We start from the raw sequence: 24,138 nt of genomic DNA on the forward strand, positions 1-24,138 counted from the left end.
GTATAGTTTTATGAAAATGAAAAAGAAAGCAATTAAGAGGTTGCAGAAGGATTTTTAAAGAATTTTTTTTAAAAATGGCCTTTATATACATGTAACTATAATGTTATTTTCTTAAAAATCTTAGTTCTTTTTGTTTTAATTTTCATTCAAATTAAAGTGTAAAGAGTCTCTGCTCTAATCATGTCATTGTAAAGCACTCATTTGTTGACTATTTCTTTTGTTATTGATATTTTACATTGTCAGAGAATATTCTTGTTTGTACTCGTACATTAGCAATGATTAAGGTACAGTCTTCTTAACTGTGAACCTGTTGTACTAAAAAGCACTTGAATGATTCAGGTTTTTCAACAGAAAGTGTAGTTGAAACATTATTTAGAATGCGTTATTCTTATGCCCCCATAATCAAAGATTTGGTAGTATATAGTTTTTGCCCTGTCTGTCTGCAAAAACTTTAACATTGCCCATAACTTTTGATTGGTTAGAGCTATGGCTTTTATACTTCACATGTGTATTCCTTGTGACAAGACTTTTTTAGGGGTACCAACAAGTTTGACCTCTTGACCTAGACTTTGGAGTTTGATCCACTTTTGTAAAAATTTACCCAACTTAAACCTTGTCCATATTTTCCAACAGTTGGTGCTAGGGCTTTCATATTTCAATTGTGTATTCATCGAGACAAACTTTTTTCATGGGTGTAAATATTTTTGACCTTGACCTTAGAGATTGACCCACTTTTTAAAAATTTAACCTTGGCCATAACTTTTGAGCCATTAGCACTAGGGCTTTCAAACTTCACAGATATATTCCTTGTGACAAGACCTTCCTTTGGATACCAGCAATTTTGACCTTGACCTTGGAGTTTGACCTACTTTTGTCATAACTTTTGACAGTTGGTGCTGGGGCTTTCATATTTTGCATGTGTATTTCTTATGATAAGGTCTTCCCCTGCTTAATATTAATTTTGACCTTTGACCTTGACCTTGGAATTGACCCACTTTTAGAAAACATTAACCTTGACCATAACTTTTGAATGGTTGGTGCTTCGGCTTCATATTTACCAGGTACATCCATTGACACAAGTCCTTTCTTTGGGTAACAACATTTTTGATCTCTGGACCTTAAAGTTTGACTTGCATTTGAGAAACTTTAACCTTCACCTTAAGCTGCCATGAGGGGGTATCAGTGTTTCATAAACAAATCATGTTTTCTTTGTTCTTGTGCTTTGTACACTAATATGTATTTCATTGCATTTTTTTAAATCAATTATTTTATCATTTACTAAGTTAACTCAGGGAATCCAAAAGCATAACTGTGATCCATTGATGAATTAGCTTATGAAAAGTGACTCTGATCAAGCTGATCATTAGTCATCTTAAAACTTAGAAGTCTGTGATTCCAAAGTTTTATTTAGGTCACCCTGATAAATTTGAAATGGATACATTCTTGTATTAATATATATGGTTTACCACAAAATGCTTGTCTATGAAATTTGGGACAACCTTCGTAATTATGATAATATCTATATACTAAATAGTTGAAAACTTGGTTACTTTACATTAAAGATATCAAATGGTTGCAAAAAATTTCAGTTTTAAAACATGTTCAAATTGTAAATTTAACGCATTAACTTGTTCCCACTTAATTTCATGAATGTTGTACGCAGTTTTGGCTACACTGCCAATAATTAAATTGTTTCTTGAGTTATTCATTTACCATGTTTATACATTACATTTGTTTTACAATATCTTATGGAAATGATGTAGATAATATTAAATGATCTTTTGCATTTACAGTATTGAGCTGTTTTTTTTTTTATTAGATGTGTTATGAATGGAAATGACATGTTTTTCAAAACAGTCTCTTTTTGCATTATTTATGTATTCCTTTCATTTTCTAAGCACAACAAAGTAACTAACATACGGTCTACAGCAGTAATTTTAAAAAATATTCCAAAAATAATAATAAAAAAGTTCTGATTTACATGTGCTCATATATTTTACTAGAAGTTACAAAATTTGAAAATTTTAATGGATAATTCCATCAATATTTTACACGTAAAATTATACATGTACGCTCTCAGTGGAGTCTTTGAAGATGATGTGTTTATCTTTTGAACGTACACATGTACATCAGAATTTACGACTTTCTTGTCTACATGTATCTTAAACACAGAAATTTTCCCTGAAAAGTGAAAATAACTTTTGGGAAACAGAGAAAATGTAAGTCGAACATTAACATTGTCTTGTTAATAGAAGATAACGTGAAAATATATATAATGAAAAAGAAAATGAACAAGTCGTCTTGAGTCTTTTTGACCACCATTTGACCCCCACGATAAAAATCGAAATTTCAAAACCTTATTGCACATCTACAGGACCTCCAATCATTTTCCAAAAGATGTTTCGGCTACTGAAAATGTAAGAAGAGTTAACGGAATCAGATCTTTGTTGGAAAAAAAACCGTCGATTTTTGAACCCTAGTAGTACCCCAGGGCAAATCGAAATTCCGAAAATTTATTGCACATTTACAGGACACTCCCAAACATATTCCAAAATATGAAGGGCTGCTGTGAAAATGTAAGAGGAGTTCAGGGAACATTTTTTTTTGTAGAAAAAACATTTTGGCCCCCACTGTGAAAACTAAATTCTGAAGCTTATAGCTAGTCTACAAGAAACCTCCAATCATTTTCCAAAAGATGATTTGGCTACAACCAAAAATGTAAGAGGAGTTCACGAAACCAGGTTTTTGTAGAAAAACATCGTATTTTGCCCCCATTTGCACCCCAGGATGAAATTGAAAAAATTACCAAAAAAAATAAAAAATAAATTGCACATATTCAAAGCAACACCAACCATTTTCCAAAAGATGATTGATTAATTCCTAAAATATGAGAGTAATTTTAGGAGGAATATACTGTAGTGTGACAGATGGTTGGACGGACGGACCAGGATAACAACAAGAAACACGAACTTTCGTTAGAAAGTGCGGGTATAAAATACAGATGCACATTCTGAAGTATTTGAAAATCTCAGTAATTTAGATTTGAATTTAAAAAAATATTACTTAGATATAGATCCATACAATGGAGATACACATTAGTTTTCAAAATGTTTTTCAAAACTTTTAACATAATTAAGTACATGTATAAATTTCTTCTGTGATTCCAGTGTTTCACCTGAAACTGATCATTCTTATGTAATATACAGACAATATCAACATCCATAACCCTCTCTCTCTCTCTCTCTCTCTCTCTCTCTCTCTCTCTCTCTCTCGTGTGCATGTGTATGTGTTTTGTTGAGTCTCACCCAGCTATTATAACTGTACATTTTAAAGCAAGCTTGTACACTACAAAAGCCTTTAGGTTGATAAAAAGAGATCAATTTTTCATTTCACATTGACTAACGAAATGTCCCGTGTTATACAGATGCACATTCTGAAGTATTTGAAAATCTCAGTAATTTAGATTTGAATTTAAAAAAATATTACTGAGTTTCTATCACTAATCTAACACTGCCAATATGTGCGAACGTTTAGTTATTCTGTCAATTTGAAAGGTTAAATTGTACAGTTACACTTTCGATCATGATTAAAAAAAGGACATTAAATTTGAACGTAAGACAAGTATTTATCAGATATCTGTAGAGAAGTGTAGAACAAATTATTAGCTCTAATTTTTTATTTACTTCACAATAATTTTCAAAATCTCAATAAGTATAAATTTTTAAGTAAGTCTTGTATTTTACTTCATATTAAACATTAACCTGAAAGAAAAAAAAACTGCTTTGAAAAATACATGAAACATCAAAATTGATTCCTCTCTCTCTCTCTCTCTCTCTGCTATTATAACTGTATATTTTAAAGCAAGCTTGTACACTCTCTCATTGTTGCTTCCAAGAAATGATATTTGACCCCACATTTGTTATTGAAGAGAAATACACCAGAACTGATTACAAAAATTCTTTTATACTTATCACCATCGTCGCTCTAACTCGTTATTCAAACATTACTTATTTTTTCAAAAGTCCAAACTTAATTTTATTAAAATCAGAACTACGAACTTTCACTAAAATGTCTTTTGACATTTTCTTGATTGTAAGTCACAAATTCTGATCCTTTTAATCCGTCTGTCATTTAAGAATTTGTGCATTTCTTTATTTGTATTTAAAATATTTTCATTTTACATTCAAGTTGATTTTCAAAGCATAGTAAATCCAAAATAATTAATTTAAAGAAATTGCGAATCTTCAACCAAATCTTTAGTCCATTTGCTACAAACAAACTTTGAAGAAAAAAAATATGAAAATAGATACTAAATATATACATGTTGAATATGTTTCTCTAAGTAAAATGAATAAGTTTTAGTCCGATAGTTTAATTTGTTCTAATTTTTTTTTCAATATTGTCCTACAAGTGATGAAAGATTAATAAGGAACGACAAAAATAAAAATTTACAATTTCTTAAAATTTTAGAAATTTGATATTTTCATTATTTAAACCCAAAACATGTTCAAAATCAAATAGCAATCCATGCATCAAATTTGTAATGCAAGTGTCCTTTTAAATGAAATCATTTAAATATTTCACTAAGCTTATTTTTTTTCCTTAATTTTTACCATGGTTTTTAATATCCCCACCTCCTCGCACCATACACCTCTCTTACATACAATTGTTACTTGTAATTTGTTGTATTTTTTTAAATTTGCATACATTCATGTTCCTTAACTCAAATAATTTCCCTTTGAACGACGTAGGCACAACGGTCAAGAATTTCTGCTTGATATTTTATGCAAATGTTCTGTTCCCGCTAACCACCACAAGCTTATATACTATATAAAAGCCTTTATGTTGACAAGAATTAGTTAACATTTCACATTGACAAATAGAAATGTACCGTGTTGATCTTTTATGCAAATGTTCTGTTCCCGCTAACCACCACAAGCTTATAGACTATATAAAAGCCTTTATGTTGACGAAAATTAGTTAACATTTCACATTGACAAATAGAAATGTACCGTGTTGAGTGTGAGTTTCTCTCACTATATGAATACTACTAATTTATGCGGCCTGAAGTTCCCTGCAATGACAATTAGCGATTTTTTTCGTAGGTAAACTGTACGCTTGCACTGGCATTTGAATCTTTTAAATACCGCATTAAATTCCATTGTACGACAAATTATTAATGACATAATATATAAAAGAAAATAAAGGCGTAAACAGAAATAATCATTGATTTTGTTTTCTTTCAATAAATTTCATCTATACATTGTAATTCATGTTTTTAACTAATTCTGATCATTATCCTGAAAATATAGAGAATTTCAACATTGACTCTCTCTCTCTCTCATTGGTGCTTCCAAGAAATGATATTTCACCTAACATTAGTTATTGAAGAGAAATACACCATAACTGATTGCAAAAATTCCTTTACTTATCACCATAATCGTTTTAAGTCGTTATTCAAATATTATTTAGTTTTTAAGAATTTGTACATGTCTATACATGTATTTGTATAAAAATATATATTCATTCTACCTTCAAAGCATAGTAAATCCAAAATGATTAATTTAAAGAAATTGTGAATCTTCAACCAAATCTTTAGTCCACTTGCTACAAACAGACTTTGATTAAAAATCAGAAAAATACATACTAAATGCATGTTGAATATGTTTCTGTAAGTAAAATTAATAAGATTAAGTCCGATTTTTTTTTTTCAATATTGTCCTGTACGAAAGCCGGATAGGCTCATTTTTGACAAGATAAAAAAATACTTAACTCGTTATAACGAGTTAGTATCTCGTTATAACGAGTTAGTTATCTCGTTATAACGAGTTAGTATCTCGTTATAACGAGTTAGTTTTCTCGTTATAACGAGATAGTTATCTCGTTATAACGAGTTAGTTATCTCGTTATAACGAGTTAGTATCTCGTTATAACGAGTTAGTATCTCGTTATAACCAGTTAGTTATCTCGTTATAACGAGTTAGTTATCTCGTTATAGCGAGATAACTAACTCGTTATAACGAGATACTAACTCGTTATAACGAGATAACTAACTCGTTATAACGAGATAATTAACTCGTTATAACGAGATAACTAACTCGTAATAACGAGATAACTAACTCGTTATAACGAGAATAACGAGATAACTAACTCGTTATAACGAGATAACTAACTCGTTATAACGAGATAACTAACTCGTTATAACGAGATACTAACTCGTTTTAACGAGATACTAACTCGTTATAACGAGATAACTAACTCGTTATAACGAGATACTAACTCGTTATAACGAGATAACTAACTCGTTATAACGAGATAAATAACTCGTTATAACGACTTAATTATCTCGTTATAACGAGATACTAACTCGTTATAACGAGATACTAACTCGTTATAACGAGATAACTATCTCGTTATAACGATTTAAATATTTTTTTATCTTGTCAAAAATGAGCTTATCCGGCTTTCGTAGTCCTACAAGTGATGAAAAAGAAACTGTCTAGATTAATAAGGGAATGACAAAAATAAAAATTTACAATTTTTAAAAATTTAAGGAATTCGATATTTTCTTTAAAGCAAGTGTCCTTTTAAATGAAATCATGTCAAAGACTTGTCAAATATGACTAAGTTTATTTTCACGATGATGCTTAATAAGCATGATGGTATTGAGGGATATTACAATACAGTGCAGTGAAGTGCAATTATTTATTATCCCCTACCTCCTCATACCATACAACTCTCTTACATACAATTGTTATTTGCAATTGGTTGTATTTTTGGGAAATTTGCATACACTAAAGTTCCTTAACTGAAATAATTTCCCTTTGAACGACATGGGCACAACGGTCAAGAATTTCTGCTTGATATATTATGCAAATGTTCTGTTCCCGTTAACCACCACAAGCTTATAAACTATATAAAAGCCTTCATGTTGACAATTTTAAGTTATCAATTCACATTGCTAATGGAAATGTAGCGAGCTAAGTTTGAGTTTCTCTCACTATATGAACACTACTAACCTATCCGGCCTTAAGTTCCCTGCAATGAAAAAAACGGCGATTATTCAAGGTTAATTGTACTGTTGCACGTCTGAATCTATTAAAACTCAAATTAAATTTTAATGTAAGACAAATTGTTAACGACCTATATAGAGAAAGTAAAAGTGTAAACAAAAGGAAGCATTGATACAACGCAAAATGTAATAACAACTCAAAATATAATAAACTGGGATTATAACATTTTGCGTTACGCAGGTGAGTTAAGACTAGGCATAGGCATTTCGATGCAAATAAACTAATTAATATGCCTAAGGACTATATCTATTATAGAGAGAAAGCTAAAACTTATTATTACCTAACCTACTATATAAATTGTAATTAGGCATTTTGAACTGTTTCCTGATTCTTTTTAATGTTTTTGCAAATCGTGAAACAGTCAAAATTATTACCTAACCTACTATATAAATTGTAATTAGGCATTTTGAACTGTTTCCTGATTCTTTTTAATGTTTTTGCAAATCACGAAACAGTCAAAACTGTTTACCCGGTCACAGTATACACTTATTTCATGACTACGAGGGGAACAGTCAAACTGTTGTCCCGAGGTAATGGGGAAGACCTGGGAAACTGTTGCCCGAGGCCGAAGGCCGAGGGCAACAGTTTCCCAGGTCTTCTCCATTATCGAGGGACAACAGTTTGACTGTTTCCCGAGTTGTCATGAAATAAGTGTTTTATTACCTAACCTACTATATAATTTCTTAAAGTAATGATATCGACATAATAATCAATGGCCTTTAAAATACATCGACAAATGTTTGTACATGTATTATTTTTTAAAAACAAACTATTAATCAAATTCTCACACCGATTGGTGTTCAGAAAAATTAATGGATGTGATATTATCATGCACTAATAAATTGAAAAAAAAAAATGTAGTAAACAACATAATGATGTCTTGAAGATTTGAATATTACACGTGTATGGCAAAGAACTATACTGAGTGAAAGGGGCCTACATTTTCCCCAAATTACCCTCAGAAAAGGTGTTCATGGCCTCTTCTTCGAAATGATATTAAATTGATTATATATCAGGATTACTTTTCAGATGATAATTTCAAATTGAATGAAAATGCTTTAATTAATACATAATTCAATATTAAAGCTGTAAAGTACGGGGTATTAATTATGACGTCATAATGGAACAGTTCAGCCATGCAACAGTTCATTCTGTGACCAGGTAAACAGTTTTGACTGTTTCATGATTTGCAAAAACATTAAAAAGAATCAGGAAACAGTTCAAAATGCCTAATTACAATTTATATAGTAGGTTAGGTAATAAAATGAACTGTTGCATGGCTGAACTGTTCCATTATGACGTCATAGTTAATTTTCCGTACTTTACAGCTATAATATTGAATTATATATAAATTGAAGCATTTTCATTCAATTTGAAATTATCATCTGAAAAGTAAACCTGATACCAATTTAAATATATATTCAATTTAATATCATTTCAAAGAAGAGGCCATGAACACCTTTTCTGAGAGTAGTTTGGGAAAAATGTAGGCCCCTTTCATTCAGTATAGATCTTTGCCATAAACGTGCAATATTTAAATCTTTAAGATATCATTATGTTGTTTACTACATGCTTTTTTTTTCAATTTATTAGTGCATGATAATATCACACCCATTAATTTTTCTGATTTTACACCAATCGGTGTGAATATTTGATTAATATTCATCTTGTTTAGTTTAGTTTTAAAAAATAATACAAACTTATGTCAATGTATTTTAAAAGCCATTGATTATTATGTCTATATCATTACTTTAAGAAATTATATAGTAGGTTAGGTAATAAAACACTTATTTCATGACAACTCGGGAAACAGTCAAACTGTTGTCCCTCGATAATGGGGAAGACCTGGGAAACTGTTGCCCTCGGCCTTCGGCCTCGGGCAACAGTTTCCCAGGTCTTCCCCATTACCTCGGGACAACAGTTTGACTGTTCCCCTCGTAGTCATGAAATAAGTGTATACTGTCTTATGCATACTTGGTACTCACGACATGAGACAACCAGTGCACATTATGACGTCACATTATGACGTCATTGTTCTTTACTACACAAGATTATAATGTACATCAACAAAAGTACTTCGGCGCAAGGGCATGTTCTATTTTATTTAACTGAAACAAGGTATATTTAGAAGCAAAATATTCCAAAGATTGTTGGTATTGCTGCACAAATATCAACAGCTCACTTGTAAACTTTTTATTTGTAAAGTTTTAAGTTGAATCAGGGTAAAAATGTACAGTCCGGTGTAAGTTCCCTCAAATTCCGATCAAACGAGAAAATGCCTAGGATTTGTGCAGCAGTTTTATAAATCTATAGAATATTCTTCTCAGCATTATACATTTTTATGTAAAAATAAAAAGAGTAATCCCTTGCGCCGAAGCTGTTTTGTTGATGTGTTTTATTACCTCCAGTAGGTAAGATCAATGACGTCATGATATGACGTCATAATGTGTACTGGCTATAACATATCCTGGGTACTAATTATGCATCAGAAAATAAATCAAAACTTTCTCTAAATAAAGAATATACCTCTTATGTGTTTTTATTAGCTCATTTGCATAGAAACGCCTATACCTAGCCTTAACTCACATGCGTATTACATTTTGCCATAGGCACCCCCCAGCTTAATTGTTAAAAAATATATATCTACTATACTATAAACATAACTTTATAGTATAGTAGATATATATTTTTTAACAATTAAGCTGGGGGGTGCCTATGCATTTTGCGTCAAGATCAATGTTAAATCAGAACTACTTTCGCATCTTTTGACATTGATATTTTTTTTAAAGATTTTTTCTTTTAACTTTATATATATAAACACATGTATTAACAATTTTCTTCCAAGCGATATGACAGATTTGGACCGTGCTAAAAGCCCGACAATCCTTAGTATGCTCTACTATGATTGCCTGTACTTTTCTAATTTCCACGATAAAAGAGTTCGGATTACGAAATTTGTTACAAAACTTTAAACTCGAGCTTGAACTTTGAAGGATCCCCCAGCGTCGTTGTTGGTATATATATATGCTATGTCTCGCTGTGTTTTAGCAAGATGTTACCATTGTTTTACTAAATCAATTCCACCGAAGAATGAACTGATTGCAGAGAGGCTAGCTAGAAAAGTGAGTACGGAGAAAAGTTGTAGGCCGAATTTACTATGTCACGTCTTTTGTTTTTTTCCTACTAGATTAATGGTTGTCTTCCAGTTGGATAGATTTCCAGTTTTCCAGTTTTCATTATATTAAAACCTTCTTTAAGTCGACTTATTGCTTTATCTTGACATGATATGACAGATTTTGCAGGCGCTACTATTAAATAGTACTTTTTCAGTGCTCCTAGTAACATTGTTACTAACAATGAACAGGTCCAGCACAATCTCATGATTTAGCTATATAGCTTGATTTAGCTATATAGCTTTATTAAGATATTCAGCAAAAGCTTGATTTAGCTATTTTGTCACACTTTTTTCTTCAATGTGTTGTTTTTTCAGCATGTACAAAAAGTCGAGTCTTCATGCAGTGATAATATTGAACCTTGAACTCGTCTGAAAACAATGCCTGTAAAAATCACTCACCAAATTGCGTTTCCTTGAGAGACTTTGTACTCAAAGTTCTAAAGATTTTGGGATTACATGTATGTAAAGCAATTGATTTGTGATCATACAGTTACTTCTTGAATAAGATTATAAAGGAGGTCAGTTATGGGCAACAAGATAATTGATTGGTAATAATTCAGCACAATGAGAAGCAATCATACTCATAACTTATCCCTGTCTCAACGCAAACAAGGCAGTGTACAGTTACTCAAACAATGGAAATTCATCTTTTGCTGAAAAGTATTCAAATGCTGCAATGTTAGAACTAAATTTGAAATGGGTTGCTTTTTTGATAGTCCATAGTACATACATGAATAGTCAAATAGACAAATACTTGCGACTTTTTGTCTATTTCGCACAAAAAACATTTTTAAATTTGTGAAAAACTGCATATAAATAGCTTTATCAAGCTATTTTGAATAGCTTAATAAAGCTATATTGCTAATCCAAGCTATATAGCTAAATAGAGAAATTGTGCTGGACCTGATGAAGAACCATTCCATGTACCTTAACTACCTTTAGATAATTAACACTTAACCGCATTCATTTATACTGGTGAGTTAAACTGGCAGGTGAAACCTTATAATATTGCTATATGAGATTTGCTTTCCATTCCATAAACAATGAAATACTTTCTTTGATTATTTTAGGTAAGAACTGGGCATTTTTCTAATTTATCAATTAGTGAGAAGCCCAAACTCCTGTCTGTTACAACATATGGAAATGCAGGGGCTCAAGTAAAAGCACCAATCACACTGGTAAGCATGATGAGAATAGTATTTGATTATCACTCAAAAACATATGAATTGTGTAATCAATCAAAAATCTTCTTCTTCTCAGGGAGCATCCTCACAATGTCAGGGTCCTGTGTCAACTCATTGCTATGGGAATAACAAATTTCATTCAATTATTTTGCAGGCTGACTGAAGCAATGTCTTTTGGGAAAATTAAAAATCTTGATTGTTTTTCTTATTGCTCAACCAATCACATTAAGTCTTTCGGTGATAAACAATGCGTAACACATGCATTTTAGGTGTCACCTGATTTCTTTCTGTTTATATCATCTGTCTACTTCAATTTGATTGGTGCTTCTCAATGAGAGAAGCAAGCCCGAATATATCAAATGAAATTTGTCAGGGGTCCAACATCAACGAGCTGACACGAAGCCCTGACCTTGTGAGGATGGTCAAGGAGTTAGGCCAAATAAAAAAATATGTGTGGTTCCGGTTACCCGACCGTCCCTATTTTATACCCCCCCCCCCCCCCCGGCCCTAAACTTTTTTTTGGCAATTTTCATATTTTTTCCGGAATTTTCCCCAATTTCCATCAATGGCTCCGGTTTAAGTTTTAGTTTCAGCAATGATGGCCTCCTTGCACAACATAGTGCAAGTGTTTATTAGTGTTAAATCCAAAGCAAGCTAGCATGTAGGTGTCCCCTACCAATACTGACTAGTATTTTATCACACCACATCTAAATGTCATTTGCAAAGTAGTGATAAGTATTATTTAGTATAATTAAGAAAATCATTTTGTTAAAGAAAAAAAAAATCCCTACCTACCTACCCTAATTTTTTTGGAGGTGTAACAGGAACCACACATACTTTTTTGTTTGGCCTTACTGACATATATGTTCTATACTTCACCTCTGACGAAAATGTGAGTGGTCACATTTACATAGCCTGTGCGACTTGAGCGATTATGATCCCAGTACATGTATGGCCCAAATGTTTTCGTTCCAAACAAAAAGGATAATCAGTTAATAAATTTAAATATTTTTGATTAAATTTCTTGTCTGAATAGGAAAACTTTCTGATACACATCACATATTTTTAATATTTAAAGTAGTGTTACTGGTAATTATCTGCAGGCCTTTCAAAATCTGCTGTTGTAATTATCTAATTATTGTTAACACTAGAATATTCTAATTCACATTTATCAGCATCTTTGAGGTTAGTGAAATTCCATTAGACGAAAATAATAGAAAACATGGAAAAATATTTTTTTTATATTTCTTCACTTTTGACTGTATTAGACCTATTGAGTGACAAGTACATGTATATATCTCTGTAGTCATTTGCTCCCTGTAGACAGCTTCCGTATATCTGTGTGTTTACTACACACCTGTGTACATGTACTGTAAAACTCTGTTTTAGCGAAGTCTGGGGACCTGTGAATCAAATTTGCTATGTCCATAATTGTTACAACTGTATAACAAATTTGTCATGTGCATGTATATATTTATATACCGAATTCACAATATATGTTTTCCTTCAAGTACATCTATGACTAACATATAATGTTTAGGGAAGTATGAAATACATTACTAACCTTTCTGAGCAAAAGTTTTCTGATAAATTTATCATATAAATTCTTATAGAAAATAATGTTAGTTCAATATATTTAATTTTCAGATCTTCAAAAATTCATTATAAGAGATGTAAAATTCATGGCCAAGCTGTTTTCAGTCTGAAAAAAGTTTCCCTCATGTATGCATAATTTGCAAAAGTTAACTAGATCAACATCAATTCATACTGTAATGCGAAAAAAAATGCGAACCGAATTAAATGTCTAACTCACATCTTATCAACAGTACAATGCTTATAGTACTTACCAATACCTCTTTCATTGTTCCTTTGTAATAAAAAGTGTCTGGTGATAACATTCTATCGAACTGTCAAGGTTTGTTTCGATTTCATGCATTTTGAAATCTTGTGAGACCTTTGTTGAAATGTGGAGTGATACTTTCTTTTAAGCAATATTGGTGAGAACTAGAAGCATTGTGCTATTGAAAAGTGGTGAGTTTGACATTTAATTTGACTTCAAAGTATCGATAATCGAGTTCAGTTGGGATGGCGAAATTTCCAGTTTTCATAGTGGCCCCAGTTCTGATATTTTCCTGACACATCAAATATCAAAATTGTGAAAAATGCCTAGAAAACATCAGATATTTTAGACTAGTCAAAGTGAGAACAAAATTATCAAATTTCATTAATTTTTCATTTACATGTAAATGGTTATAATAGTTTGATTTACATGTAACCAGCCTTGTAAGAATGCTGTATGTTTAATTAACGTATAGAATCACTTAATTTCTTGGGGATATAATTTTCGTTGTTTGTGGTTTGAAGAGACCCAAATATTCATATTCTCCATATAATGTGAAAATTTCACTCTGCAGTTTTATGTTTCTCCTTTAACCATGAAAATTAAATCCCCTTGAACCAGTAATTTTTCCTAAAACCACAAAAACTTGATCCCAAGAAAATAAGTGATTTTACAGTATTTTAGAACATGTTCAGATAGGGTGAAGAAAATATACTTGTATGGAAATAATTACAATAATTTTGATATTGAATTAGATGCAACAAAGAGGGATGTCAGATAAGGCAGAGAACTTTGAGGAGAGAACTGCTCCATCACTTCTGGGTAGACTGGTAATCAGTTTAAAGTCAATGATGTCTTCACAAGAAATTGACACTACAATACCAATACAGGTAGGTCAAAAGAGTCCTTAACAGTAACCAAGTACGATACTAATACAGGTGGGTCAAAAGAGTCCTCAACAGTAACCAAGTGTGGATGATAAGGCAGATAAAATTATTTTACATACTCTTCTAAAACCCAATTTTTTTCAATTTAAGTGACTTTTAGTATACCGTTAGTTTCAACAAGCAATATTTATATGAATCTTTGAAAGGTATGCTCACACGAAAGAGTAATTTTTTTGTATACTTTTAATCAGTATAGATTCACTTCGTTAAAATAATAATCAAAAGAGCAAAGGTTGGGAAATTAAGTCTCAGTTTTTATCTAACCAAAAATTTGATGTGTTGACTATACATTGATGAATGAAATAATCCTCCTATATGTGTAGTGTAAATTTATTCTGTTTCCTAATTCATATACCCAGGGGCAGAGATGAGGCTACTTTAGTATGAATAAGTGTAAAGGTTAGATTCAAATTTTTTCAAACTCTCATCTAATGGGTCAGCACTAGATGCATGTACATTTACAAAGAGGGATATATGGCAAAAGATCAAAAGGAAGTGTCTAAGCATGACATACTGTAAACCAACTATTATTAGCGTCATCTTTTGTTTGCAATTCTTCAGTTTGAATTCAATCCGCGACAATTAATTTTTGTGACCGAGGAAACATTCTCTACAAATACTCAGCAAAATAAATGGTTCATGGTGATTAATATTCATGAGTTAAAGAAGGTCATGAAACTCGCGGATATTTCTTACATGCGAATAAAAGTTGGTTTACAGCTGATTATAAATGCAGATGGACATCATATTTTGGGAAAATATAGTAGAGAAAATTGCAATATTTATTTTGACATAGAAAAGTGTTGATTCTTTCATCAACGAATCTCATCTACATGTATGTTTTTATTTTGTAGAATTTACAAGTTGGAGGGACTATTTTGGTCCTGGGAATATCTGACAATGTTTCATATGAAGAAATCTTTGAAAGTAAGTACCTTCAGTCGATTTTAAAAATGTAAGTAAAAAAATTATGTCATAAATTTTATGTACTGCTTTTTTTTCTTTTTTTCAGTGGCGAAATTAGATGACAGTTTCTATTCTTTCTATAAAGTACTGGAACTTCATTTATGGTAACATATTTGTATAATTTGATGATTGATATCTGAATGAAATGAAAAAAAAATTGAAAAAAAGGTGTACAACATATATCCACCTAAGACTAGGTCTGTTAGAATACAGTTGAATCAATTTGACAGTCACTTTCTTTCTTTATTCTGTGTGAAAGAAACTTCTCTTACTATGACCATAAAACATGCACTGTAAATTTCCAACTCAAAAATGTGAAATTCACCACCAAATTCCAATAAATAAGCCAATGCATTGAATATGCCCACTGGAGAAATAATCATAATAGATCCACACTTTGTAATACTGTTGCACTGTTAAACATTTGAAGGAAAGCAACTTAATCTTTTAGTGGAAAGATGAATTGCCAGCACATGTACATTTAACTTCAGTATCTTGATAGGCTGAATATTGGGAATATTTTGTTCTTAGTCCATTATCCCAACTACAGGTTAAGTTCAGATTGTCTGCGCCAAAGGAGCTAAAATATGAAGCCCTCTTTTTTAAGTACACATACAGTATTTTTAACACAGATGGAGCGCGGTTTTTGTCAGTCAAGCCGAGAATAAGATACAGTATTTTGAATTATTACACTCACTTAAAATTTTGGTTGCAGAAGTCATATCCAACATACACAAATACCATCAGTAATTTCATCGTTATGCTATATACAGTCAAACCTTGTTTTCTTGACTTTATGAGATCAAGAAAAAACTTCAAGATATCTGAGGATTTGAGATATTGAGGGTAAAATACTTAAAGAATTAGTGGTTGGTACTTCCAAATCATTTTGACATGTCAATGGTATTTGAGATATCGGTGTTCAAGATACTGAAGTTCAACTGTGCATTGTTATCCATGTTTTTTGTCTCTAGGATGATGCTTCAGCGCTTGCAGAGAGACGGTAATGATGGCATAGTCGCAGGGATGGCTCTAGTGAGCGCCATGTGGTCAGACTTAGATCCCCGCATTAAACTTGCTGGTGTATGTTAACTCAAGTATTTGTTGTATTTATTTTTTTCATGTTTCATATTCTTACATTTCTGTTTGAAATTTGTCATATAATTTTTTTTCTTAAATTTAAGGCCCAGATGAAACAGAAGAAGGATGGTTTTCATTACTTTAATAATCATTTCCAATCAGCCATGTTTAGGTATGATGAGGTTTGTATCACTAGTTTTTTGCTGAAATCAAGTTATGGTAATCAAAGATTTTCTGGCTAGATTCATACAAAAAAAAAAGTATGCAACTTTTCTGGTAATAACAGAACATGTATTTTATTGGGTTTTTTTTAATTAGGCACTGTTAGTTGGAACCGACATTGCTCTGGCTCATGCTTTGTGGTTGAATATTTACGACGCTAAAGATTGTGATCCTAGATGTTTAGAGTTCATGGTAGAATACACTAGGAAACAGGTTTGCTGCTTTATAATTGATTATTTTTGAGAAATTTTAGAAAAGAATTCGATATATCAAGCAAGAAATTGTTGATTTCAAAGTGAGGAAAATTTTTGACTGTCAGTTTTCAACAAAATTCTGATGGAATAATCAGCATAGAAAATTTAAAGAAAATGAATGCCTAATCTTTTTGCCACAATCTGGTATTCCAGCTACTTGAACATGTATAAGGAGACTTAAATATAAAAATATCCTCAAATTTATGGTGTTTAAGTCAGAAGCTTGGTTTTCTAAAGTGATTCCATGTTCTATTTCATTATAGATGCACTACCTCCAATCTATTGACAGTAAAATACTTCTTTGTGGAGAACAGTTTTCATTTTTGCCTGTAGAAGTGGATGAAGAAACCAGAAAAAGGACAGAGTGAGTAATACTTAGTATCAGACAGAATAACTACAATAATTGTCGTCATTTGTAGATATGGACATCAGCACATTATACAATATGTACAATGTACAAATATCTAAACTTCAGTTTTGTTTGGCATATCAATAAAAAATTTATACACTCACAGAAGAAGTGCATTTGAAAGAGCTTGAGAATAACAGTATTTTTTGGTCACCTCAGTAACTCAGGTGACATATTGCTATCTGTTTTTGTCCATTGTCTTGCAGGTGTGCACAAACTTTTCACATTTTCAACATCTTCTCAAGAACTATTGGACCAATTTCAATCAAACTTGCCACAGAGTATCCTTGAGTAAGGATAGTCAATGAAGAGCAGTGCCCCCTTCTAAGGGGAGATAATCAAGAAAATGTAAAAAATATGTGGTGTCATTAAAAAAATCTTCTCAAAAACCACTGGGCCAGAAAAAGCAGAAACTTAAATGAAAGGTTCCAGAGATAATGTAGATTCAAGTTTGTTCAAATCATGGCCTCCAGGGGTAGGGTGGAGTCACAGAAGAGGATCAAAGTTTACATGGAAATATAAAGGAAAAAAATCTCTTTTTCAAGAGTAGCAAAGCCATGATTGGTCATATTAATGGAAGCATTCTCAGGTCAAATTTGTTCAAATTATGACCCCCAGGGGTACGGTGGGGTGATGATAGGCAATGAAAGTTTAACACAGGAATATATATAAGAGAAATCTTTAAAAATCTTCACAAGAACAGCAGGACCATGATTTATCATAATAGAATATAAGCATCCTCAGGTAAATTTCCAATTATGCAAGAGCAGCAGAGCTAGCTATGTTAGTCTTATTATGTAATATGCAAGCATTCTCAGATAATGCAGATATAAATTTATGCCAACCATGCTCCCCTGGGGAGATTGGGATCACAATTAGGGATCAAAATTTTACGTAGGAATACATAGGAAAAATCTTTAAAATCTTCTTCTCAAGACCAACAGAGCTAGCTTCATTTGTCCTATTACAAAATATGCAAGTGTCCTGAAGGTAATGCAGATTCGAATTTGTTCCAACCTTATCAAAATTTTATCCAGGAATTCAAAAGGGAAAAAAAAATCTTTCAAATCTTCTTCTCAAGAGCAGTAGAGCTATATTAGTCATTAATATTAATATGGAAGCATCCTCAGGTAGTGCAGATTCAAGTTTATTCAAATCATGTGGCCCTCTGGGATGGGTTGGGGCCACAATTAGGGATAAAATATGTACATGGAATATAAAGGAAAAATCTTTTTTATTCTTCTTCTTGGGAACAGCGGGGGATTCAAGTTTGTTCCAATCGTGGTGGGGAGGGTGGGGCCACAATTGGGGATCAAAGTTTTATGTAAGAATAGGGGGGAAAACTTATAAATTGATGGGGGGTCATATATTGAAATTTATACATTATTTCTTATTTTATCTACAAATGAATTTACAGGGGACAAGCTGCATAAATTTGAAAACGGTATAAGAGTTCTCATGAAACTGTAAAATGTATTTGATATAAGTGTAAGCTAGTTCCAGGTGGGCCCAAAGTGGTAATAGCCTGAAAAATTCATAATACTCAGGTGACTGTTTAGGCACTTGGGTCTCTTGTATAAACAACTTACAACTTCTTGTAGAGAATTTTTGAAGTTTATAATAATACAATGCAATATTTTTTTTCTGTAGCTTAAAAGACTGGATGGTTTTTTTTTTTTTGCAGGGAAAGACAGTACAAGATACCCAGATACACAAGGAAAATTAATTTTTAGAAGAAACAGAGAATTTTTGGAGAGTAAAATGGATAAGTATTAACAGTAACTGCCACATGTAGAGACTTGTTGAAAATAGAGACAATGTAAATAATAGATATAAAGAAACAGAATGATAAATGCCTTGTTGGTGTATGACAGAGATTGAATTATTTTACTGGAGATTAGACTATTTTGTTAAATAGAGATATACTGACCCTGTAAAAAAGAGACATAATCACTTTTGTAGACAAAAGAAATTCAGTGAATGTGTAATGACGCCCTACAGAATGAATGATATAGATCAAGTGACTGTGTGATTGGAGATTGTGTAAATCTGTTAAAAGAGACCTGTTAAGTTTGTAAGGGTGACATTGTTACTGTGTAATAATCAATTACTGTGTGAAAGAGTCTTAGTAACTCTCACTACATGTATTAAGTTATTATTGATAGAGACCTATAGTCCCTGAAATGCTCTGTATTTTACTGGGATGCTACAATGTAGGTATTTATGGTGAAAAAATGGAATGAAGGCCAATTTATTTTCTGTATTTTTTAAGTTACATATCCTTTAAATGTGCAAAATGTAGCAACAATCAAATCCGTGCAAATTGCAATTGTTTGGGTTTTATAGAGATTTTTTTTAGTCTTTTAATCAGAGACAAACTAGATAAAAACTATTTTATTTTAAAAAATATTAACAGAATCATTGACAAAAATAACACTGACTGGATGATAAGATTTAAAGTGATAATAAAACATTTCAGGGATTGTAGTTTATGAGATAGAAACAGAGTGAGTGTAAATTAACTGCTATAAACTCCGAGTAAATGTATGAAAAAGAAATAGTCATTGTGTGAGACGGATGCATTTCATTTCCAGAATTTTTTGAAATTTTCAATTTTTCATTTCCGACATTTTCAAAGTTTCATCTCCGACATTTTTCAGGTAGTACTTTTCGGCAATGAAAGCAAGATTGAAGACTTCAGTTATAAATATTTTAAAGAATAAATCATTGAAATCCAAATAATGAGTTTTGGTTAGCTTTCAATGAAGCGAAAATGTTTTTTTTTCTTTCCCTGAGACACTAGTAACTGTTGTGAACTTTCGCTTATCTCCTTTTCAAATATTCATTTTAAGTTTGAAATCAGATATCTTAGGATGGAAATTATAAGGCATTTTTTGAAAATGTGGTTTGAAATAAATTCTTCTAAAATACCATTTCCATCTATTTAGTTAACATTAAAATGCCGAAGAGGTACCCCGCAAAAATTCTGGAAATGAATAAAAATAAATGTCGGAAATGAAAATAAAAATTGTCGGAAATGAAATTAAAAAATGTTGGAAATGCTATGCAAAATTCCAGGAATGAAATGCAGCGTGTGAGACAAAGTAGCTGTGTGCTACTGATATTTTGACTGCTGTGTAGTGCCTGAGTGGGGTATCAGGAATTGTGTACTTTGAATAACTTTAGGCAATACTGCCAAGTTACTTTGACCTGTATTTATTGTGAATAATTGTACAGAGATGAGGATCTGAATGAATTTTGTCGGCATTTGCATGTTTGTTTGGTTTTTTTTTCAATAAATTATTGTTTTCCAATTCAAATCTACTATTTGCTGAATTTGAGAAATGAATGACTGACCAGACAGAATACGGAAAATCATGCAAATCAAACAAGTATGAACTTGGTATATTTCTTTTTGCTGGATACTTCCATGCTTATTGTTTTCTAGGATTGTACATACTAAGTCTCTATCTACTTCTTGATGTGCATTATATTCTGAACACATGCCCTTAAAATTTTCAGATTTTAAAAACTGAATGACATTCACATTTTTACTCTGCTTAGAAAATATGGAAACTTCCTTTCTGAATAATCTGAATACGACCAATATATTTAACCAAAAATATATTTCCAGTAATATTAATTTCATTTCCATCACTAATCATTTAAAAAATTCCAGCTATAGGAAGTTTTGTCATTAAATATATAGCAAAACTGTCAACGTTGGATAGATATAAAAGTACCGATTGCTAAGAATGCTTTTTTGGCATTTTGCAACAAAATGAAATTAATAGATAAGAATTATTATCATCTTTTCTTCCCTTTTTTCCAACAAATTTTTTATCCCTAATTAAGAAAATGATGTGTAGGCTACAACCTTTTTGCTTATACGGAATATACGCCACTGAATGTGTCATTTTATTTCTCTAAAAAAGTAATAAATTGAGGAAATATTACTGCAAAATACCTATAACAGTATTGCACATAAAGATTAAAATATCCATATTAAAAGAAACTGAATATCTGCGAGCAAAATGAGTATAATGGTGATATGGAAATGATGCATTACTTTCTTGAAGTCGCCTTTCAAAATGCATGTACAATGTATAGGAAATGTATGGCACAAGTCTACATAAGTACAAGATACTCTTTTGAATGTAGAAACGTGTCGATTATTCGCTGCACAAGCTAAATGTCATTTGGATTTCTTCATTCGCGGAGTAGTCGGATGCAATCTCAACGTAAATGGATCGTTGCAGGAGGGTGTCGGAATGGGAAGTAACTCCAGAGAGAACTGCCGTGGTTATCTGCTCTTTGCTGCGTTGGGAGCTGTAGATTACGGTATAATACAACTATTGATAATCATAAGGACGGCGGCAGTCAGTGCAAGTGCTGCACCAGCAACATCCAGACCAAAGGACCAGCTCAGAAGAGAGTTGTAGAGATCAATCAAGGAGGCACCATAGATTATCAAGCTTACTGTGATGCACAAACCTGATGAAAAGAAAATTGTGAAAAAAAAACATTAACCCCTATTGATGTGTCCGACTACATTTTTATTCAAGTCTCTGACCTACTGGATCTTGACTTGGATTTAGAGTCATAAATTTAGTTTTCATAAAAAGGATGTGGGTCGACGACCGAGCAAATACACTTCGATAGAGAACGATTGATTTCTTTTGTCCAGAAAGCTCATCGAACGCAATCATTTCGAAGGAAAGTCGACTGGCTCAATAAACTTGCTAAATGAAGTAACTAGCAAGTGTATTGAATACTGGGATTAAAGTCAGCCCAGAATCCTACCATGGATTAATACCTAGCAATTTTATTATTATTGAAAAAAGTAAAAGAATTCCTTTCGATCGATAGAGTATATTGATATGTGTGGTATTTACCTCCGATCAACATGAATATAACAGCCACCCATCCAAGGATTTTGTTGGGAAGACAGCAAGAGAAAACGATCATAATCACCATGGAAACCAGGACGCCAACCCAACCAATCAGCTGTAGTGACAGGGTGGCAAGGAAATCGTCATAGTAATCTGAAATTTTAGAAAATAAAGTAGGATTGCTTGGAAATAAAGATGCTTTTATGATGAATGTGCAAAAAGTAAACTGACAAGCATTTTCTCTCTCAATATTACCAACAATTCATTTCTACGAAGAATTAAGCGTCTGCGGTTGGATGCTTCGTTAATCTTTTATTTGCTAAATGTGAAACACGAATCTCTTTAAATTTATTCTACGTATTAAGTAAAAATCTTGACTTTCAGGTGACTTAGTTTTGAGGACGCTTTAATATTGTTTCTGGTCCCAATGTTGTCCTAAATATTTTCTTGACTTCCAATTTCCCTTTAAACTGAAGTGTATAATTGAGGCTATAAAAGTAAATATGGCACTTATTTTTTTATAAGTATTCTTACAAGGCCTACAGTCACTAAAAACCAAGCATTTATTCTAATTACGATCTTATCAAAACGGAAAAAATGTTTCTTTAAACCAATGACGTTGAATAATATCATCATCAGCATATTTCGCATCTTTTGTTTATGTTACTCAAAACCCCTCCTTTTTGTCGTGCGCCGTAGGAACATATACCCTGTGCACATTTAGGTATAATAAAATCCTTATTTTTGCCTATAATATATAAAAAAAAATAGTAAGATGCACTTAAATATATGACAAATAAACACTTGCTGAAAATTTCAGCTCAGTGCGTGCATTTTTTTTCGATAAAAACGCGATGTCAAAGATTTTACCGGACAGTCCTCGTGTGTATTATATATATATATATATATATATATATATATATATATATATATATATATATATATATATATATATATATATATATATATATATATATATATTTGGAGGGTGGGTGCATGATTTATTGGACACTACCTCATTGTATATCTTAAGAACATGCATGTATTTATTTCCAAAATTAATGTTATTGCATGGTAATTAAAATAAATATATGAAATAATTTTCCAGTGTATAGTCCTGGTTTTCAACAAAAAATAAATCTAGTGACTACGCACCTGTTCCCTGATACACAGAGAGAACATTGTCCAGGTTAAAGCAGTTAGAGACATCATTAGTACAGGTGTAAAATAAACCCGTGTAGTTCACAGTCCCATTGGATTCCAGATCCGACCAGTAGGGAGTGAATATAGCAATGGTACAGCACACAAAGGACACAAGGATGACCACTGTAGCCACTTTGGACAAAACGGAAGAATCATCACAACAACCCATTTTTTTTTAAATCGTCAGATGTATATATAACAGAGAAATTGGATCTTCAGTCGCGGCAGTGTAGCTTTATACGAAGATCAATACTGCAATATCACGGCAAGGTTTTGTCACACCCTGAATTTAACTGAGGTGGAGTGAATACACAAATTTTACGTTTTACCTTTAAATACCTTTCACCAAAGGCATGATTTTTTAAATTTTTTCAGATATATATTTAGCTCTTGAAGTGATTTAAACATGACGTGTATTTTATCTATGTACTTCTGTGATTGGGAAGAAGTAAACTTGACGTCTTTTATTTTGTTTTGGCAATGCTATGAAATACACACTCCCATCAGTCACGCTTACCCAATATGTCATTTCTATATCAATATTGACAAAAACTAATTATATATAGGATCATCTCATGATTAATGCTGAGCAAGAAGTCATGAGAAACAAAAGAATATCGTGTTTTATGTTTTCAATCAAAATATTATTTACTGTTTATGTAATCGTTAGTCAAGTTTCTAGGCCTGTCCCCTGACATAGTGTTTAAAACCAACATTTCAGAGAGCAAGTGCTCAATTCTAAAAAAAAAAGTACAATTATGTCCAACATTGATGCTTCTGAAAACGCCATTTCCTTGAAACCTAAATTCTCACTTGAACATTGATTTAGCCTGAAAATCTCGATGAATGTGTATGCAAGTATAGCAAGTGCAGAATCTCTGACAAAGCCACAA

The 24,138-nt window shown here is 31.9% G+C and overlaps 2 protein-coding genes across 2 annotated transcripts; one reads left to right on the plus strand and one right to left on the minus strand.

Moving 5' to 3' along the window:
• Positions 1 to 10,062: 10,062 nt before the first annotated feature.
• Positions 10,063 to 20,464, plus strand: LOC133188073 (ubiquinol-cytochrome c reductase complex assembly factor 1-like). The gene is made up of 10 exons (XM_061323465.1): positions 10,063 to 10,195; positions 11,319 to 11,426; positions 14,028 to 14,162; positions 15,074 to 15,146; positions 15,232 to 15,289; positions 16,160 to 16,268; positions 16,370 to 16,447; positions 16,584 to 16,700; positions 17,005 to 17,105; positions 18,835 to 20,464. The coding sequence occupies exons 1-10, from the start codon at positions 10,103 to 10,105 to the stop codon at positions 18,881 to 18,883; spliced, it is 921 nt and encodes a 306-aa protein (XP_061179449.1). The 5' UTR covers positions 10,063 to 10,102; the 3' UTR covers positions 18,884 to 20,464.
• Positions 20,465 to 21,056: 592 nt separating this feature from the next.
• Positions 21,057 to 23,521, minus strand: LOC133188084 (uncharacterized). Its single transcript, XM_061323475.1, has 3 exons — positions 23,198 to 23,521; positions 22,046 to 22,195; positions 21,057 to 21,644 (listed from the first exon to the last, which is right to left on the minus strand). The coding sequence occupies exons 1-3, from the start codon at positions 23,412 to 23,414 to the stop codon at positions 21,487 to 21,489; spliced, it is 525 nt and encodes a 174-aa protein (XP_061179459.1). The 5' UTR covers positions 23,415 to 23,521; the 3' UTR covers positions 21,057 to 21,486.
• Between the last annotated feature and the right edge of the window lie 617 nt (positions 23,522 to 24,138).

The sequence above is a fragment of the Saccostrea echinata genome, unplaced genomic scaffold, assembly GCF_033153115.1.
Source record: "Saccostrea echinata isolate AGI-Se365-2 ecotype Australia unplaced genomic scaffold, CSIRO_AGI_Sech_v1 ptg000001l, whole genome shotgun sequence".
Lineage (NCBI taxonomy): Eukaryota > Metazoa > Mollusca > Bivalvia > Ostreida > Ostreidae > Saccostrea > Saccostrea echinata.

What these genes read in the sequence shown, in the direction of transcription:
- LOC133188084 (XM_061323475.1), bottom strand. Translation starts at nt 23,414, where the DNA reads ATGGGTTGTTGTGATGATTCTTCCGTTTTGTCCAAAGTGGCTACAGTG. An exon ending in CTCTGTGTATCAGGGAACAG is followed by an intron (nt 22,196 to 23,197) that starts GTGCGTAGTCAC and finishes CTAAAATTTCAG; the next exon opens with ATTACTATGACGATTTCCTT. An exon ending in TATATTCATGTTGATCGGAG is followed by an intron (nt 21,645 to 22,045) that starts GTAAATACCACA and finishes TCTTTTCATCAG; the next exon opens with GTTTGTGCATCACAGTAAGC.
- LOC133188073 (XM_061323465.1), top strand. Translation starts at nt 10,103, where the DNA reads ATGTCTCGCTGTGTTTTAGCAAGATGTTACCATTGTTTTACTAAATCA. An exon ending in ATATGAAGAAATCTTTGAAA is followed by an intron (nt 15,147 to 15,231) that starts GTAAGTACCTTC and finishes TCTTTTTTTCAG; the next exon opens with TGGCGAAATTAGATGACAGT. An exon ending in CCCGCATTAAACTTGCTGGT is followed by an intron (nt 16,269 to 16,369) that starts GTATGTTAACTC and finishes CTTAAATTTAAG; the next exon opens with GCCCAGATGAAACAGAAGAA.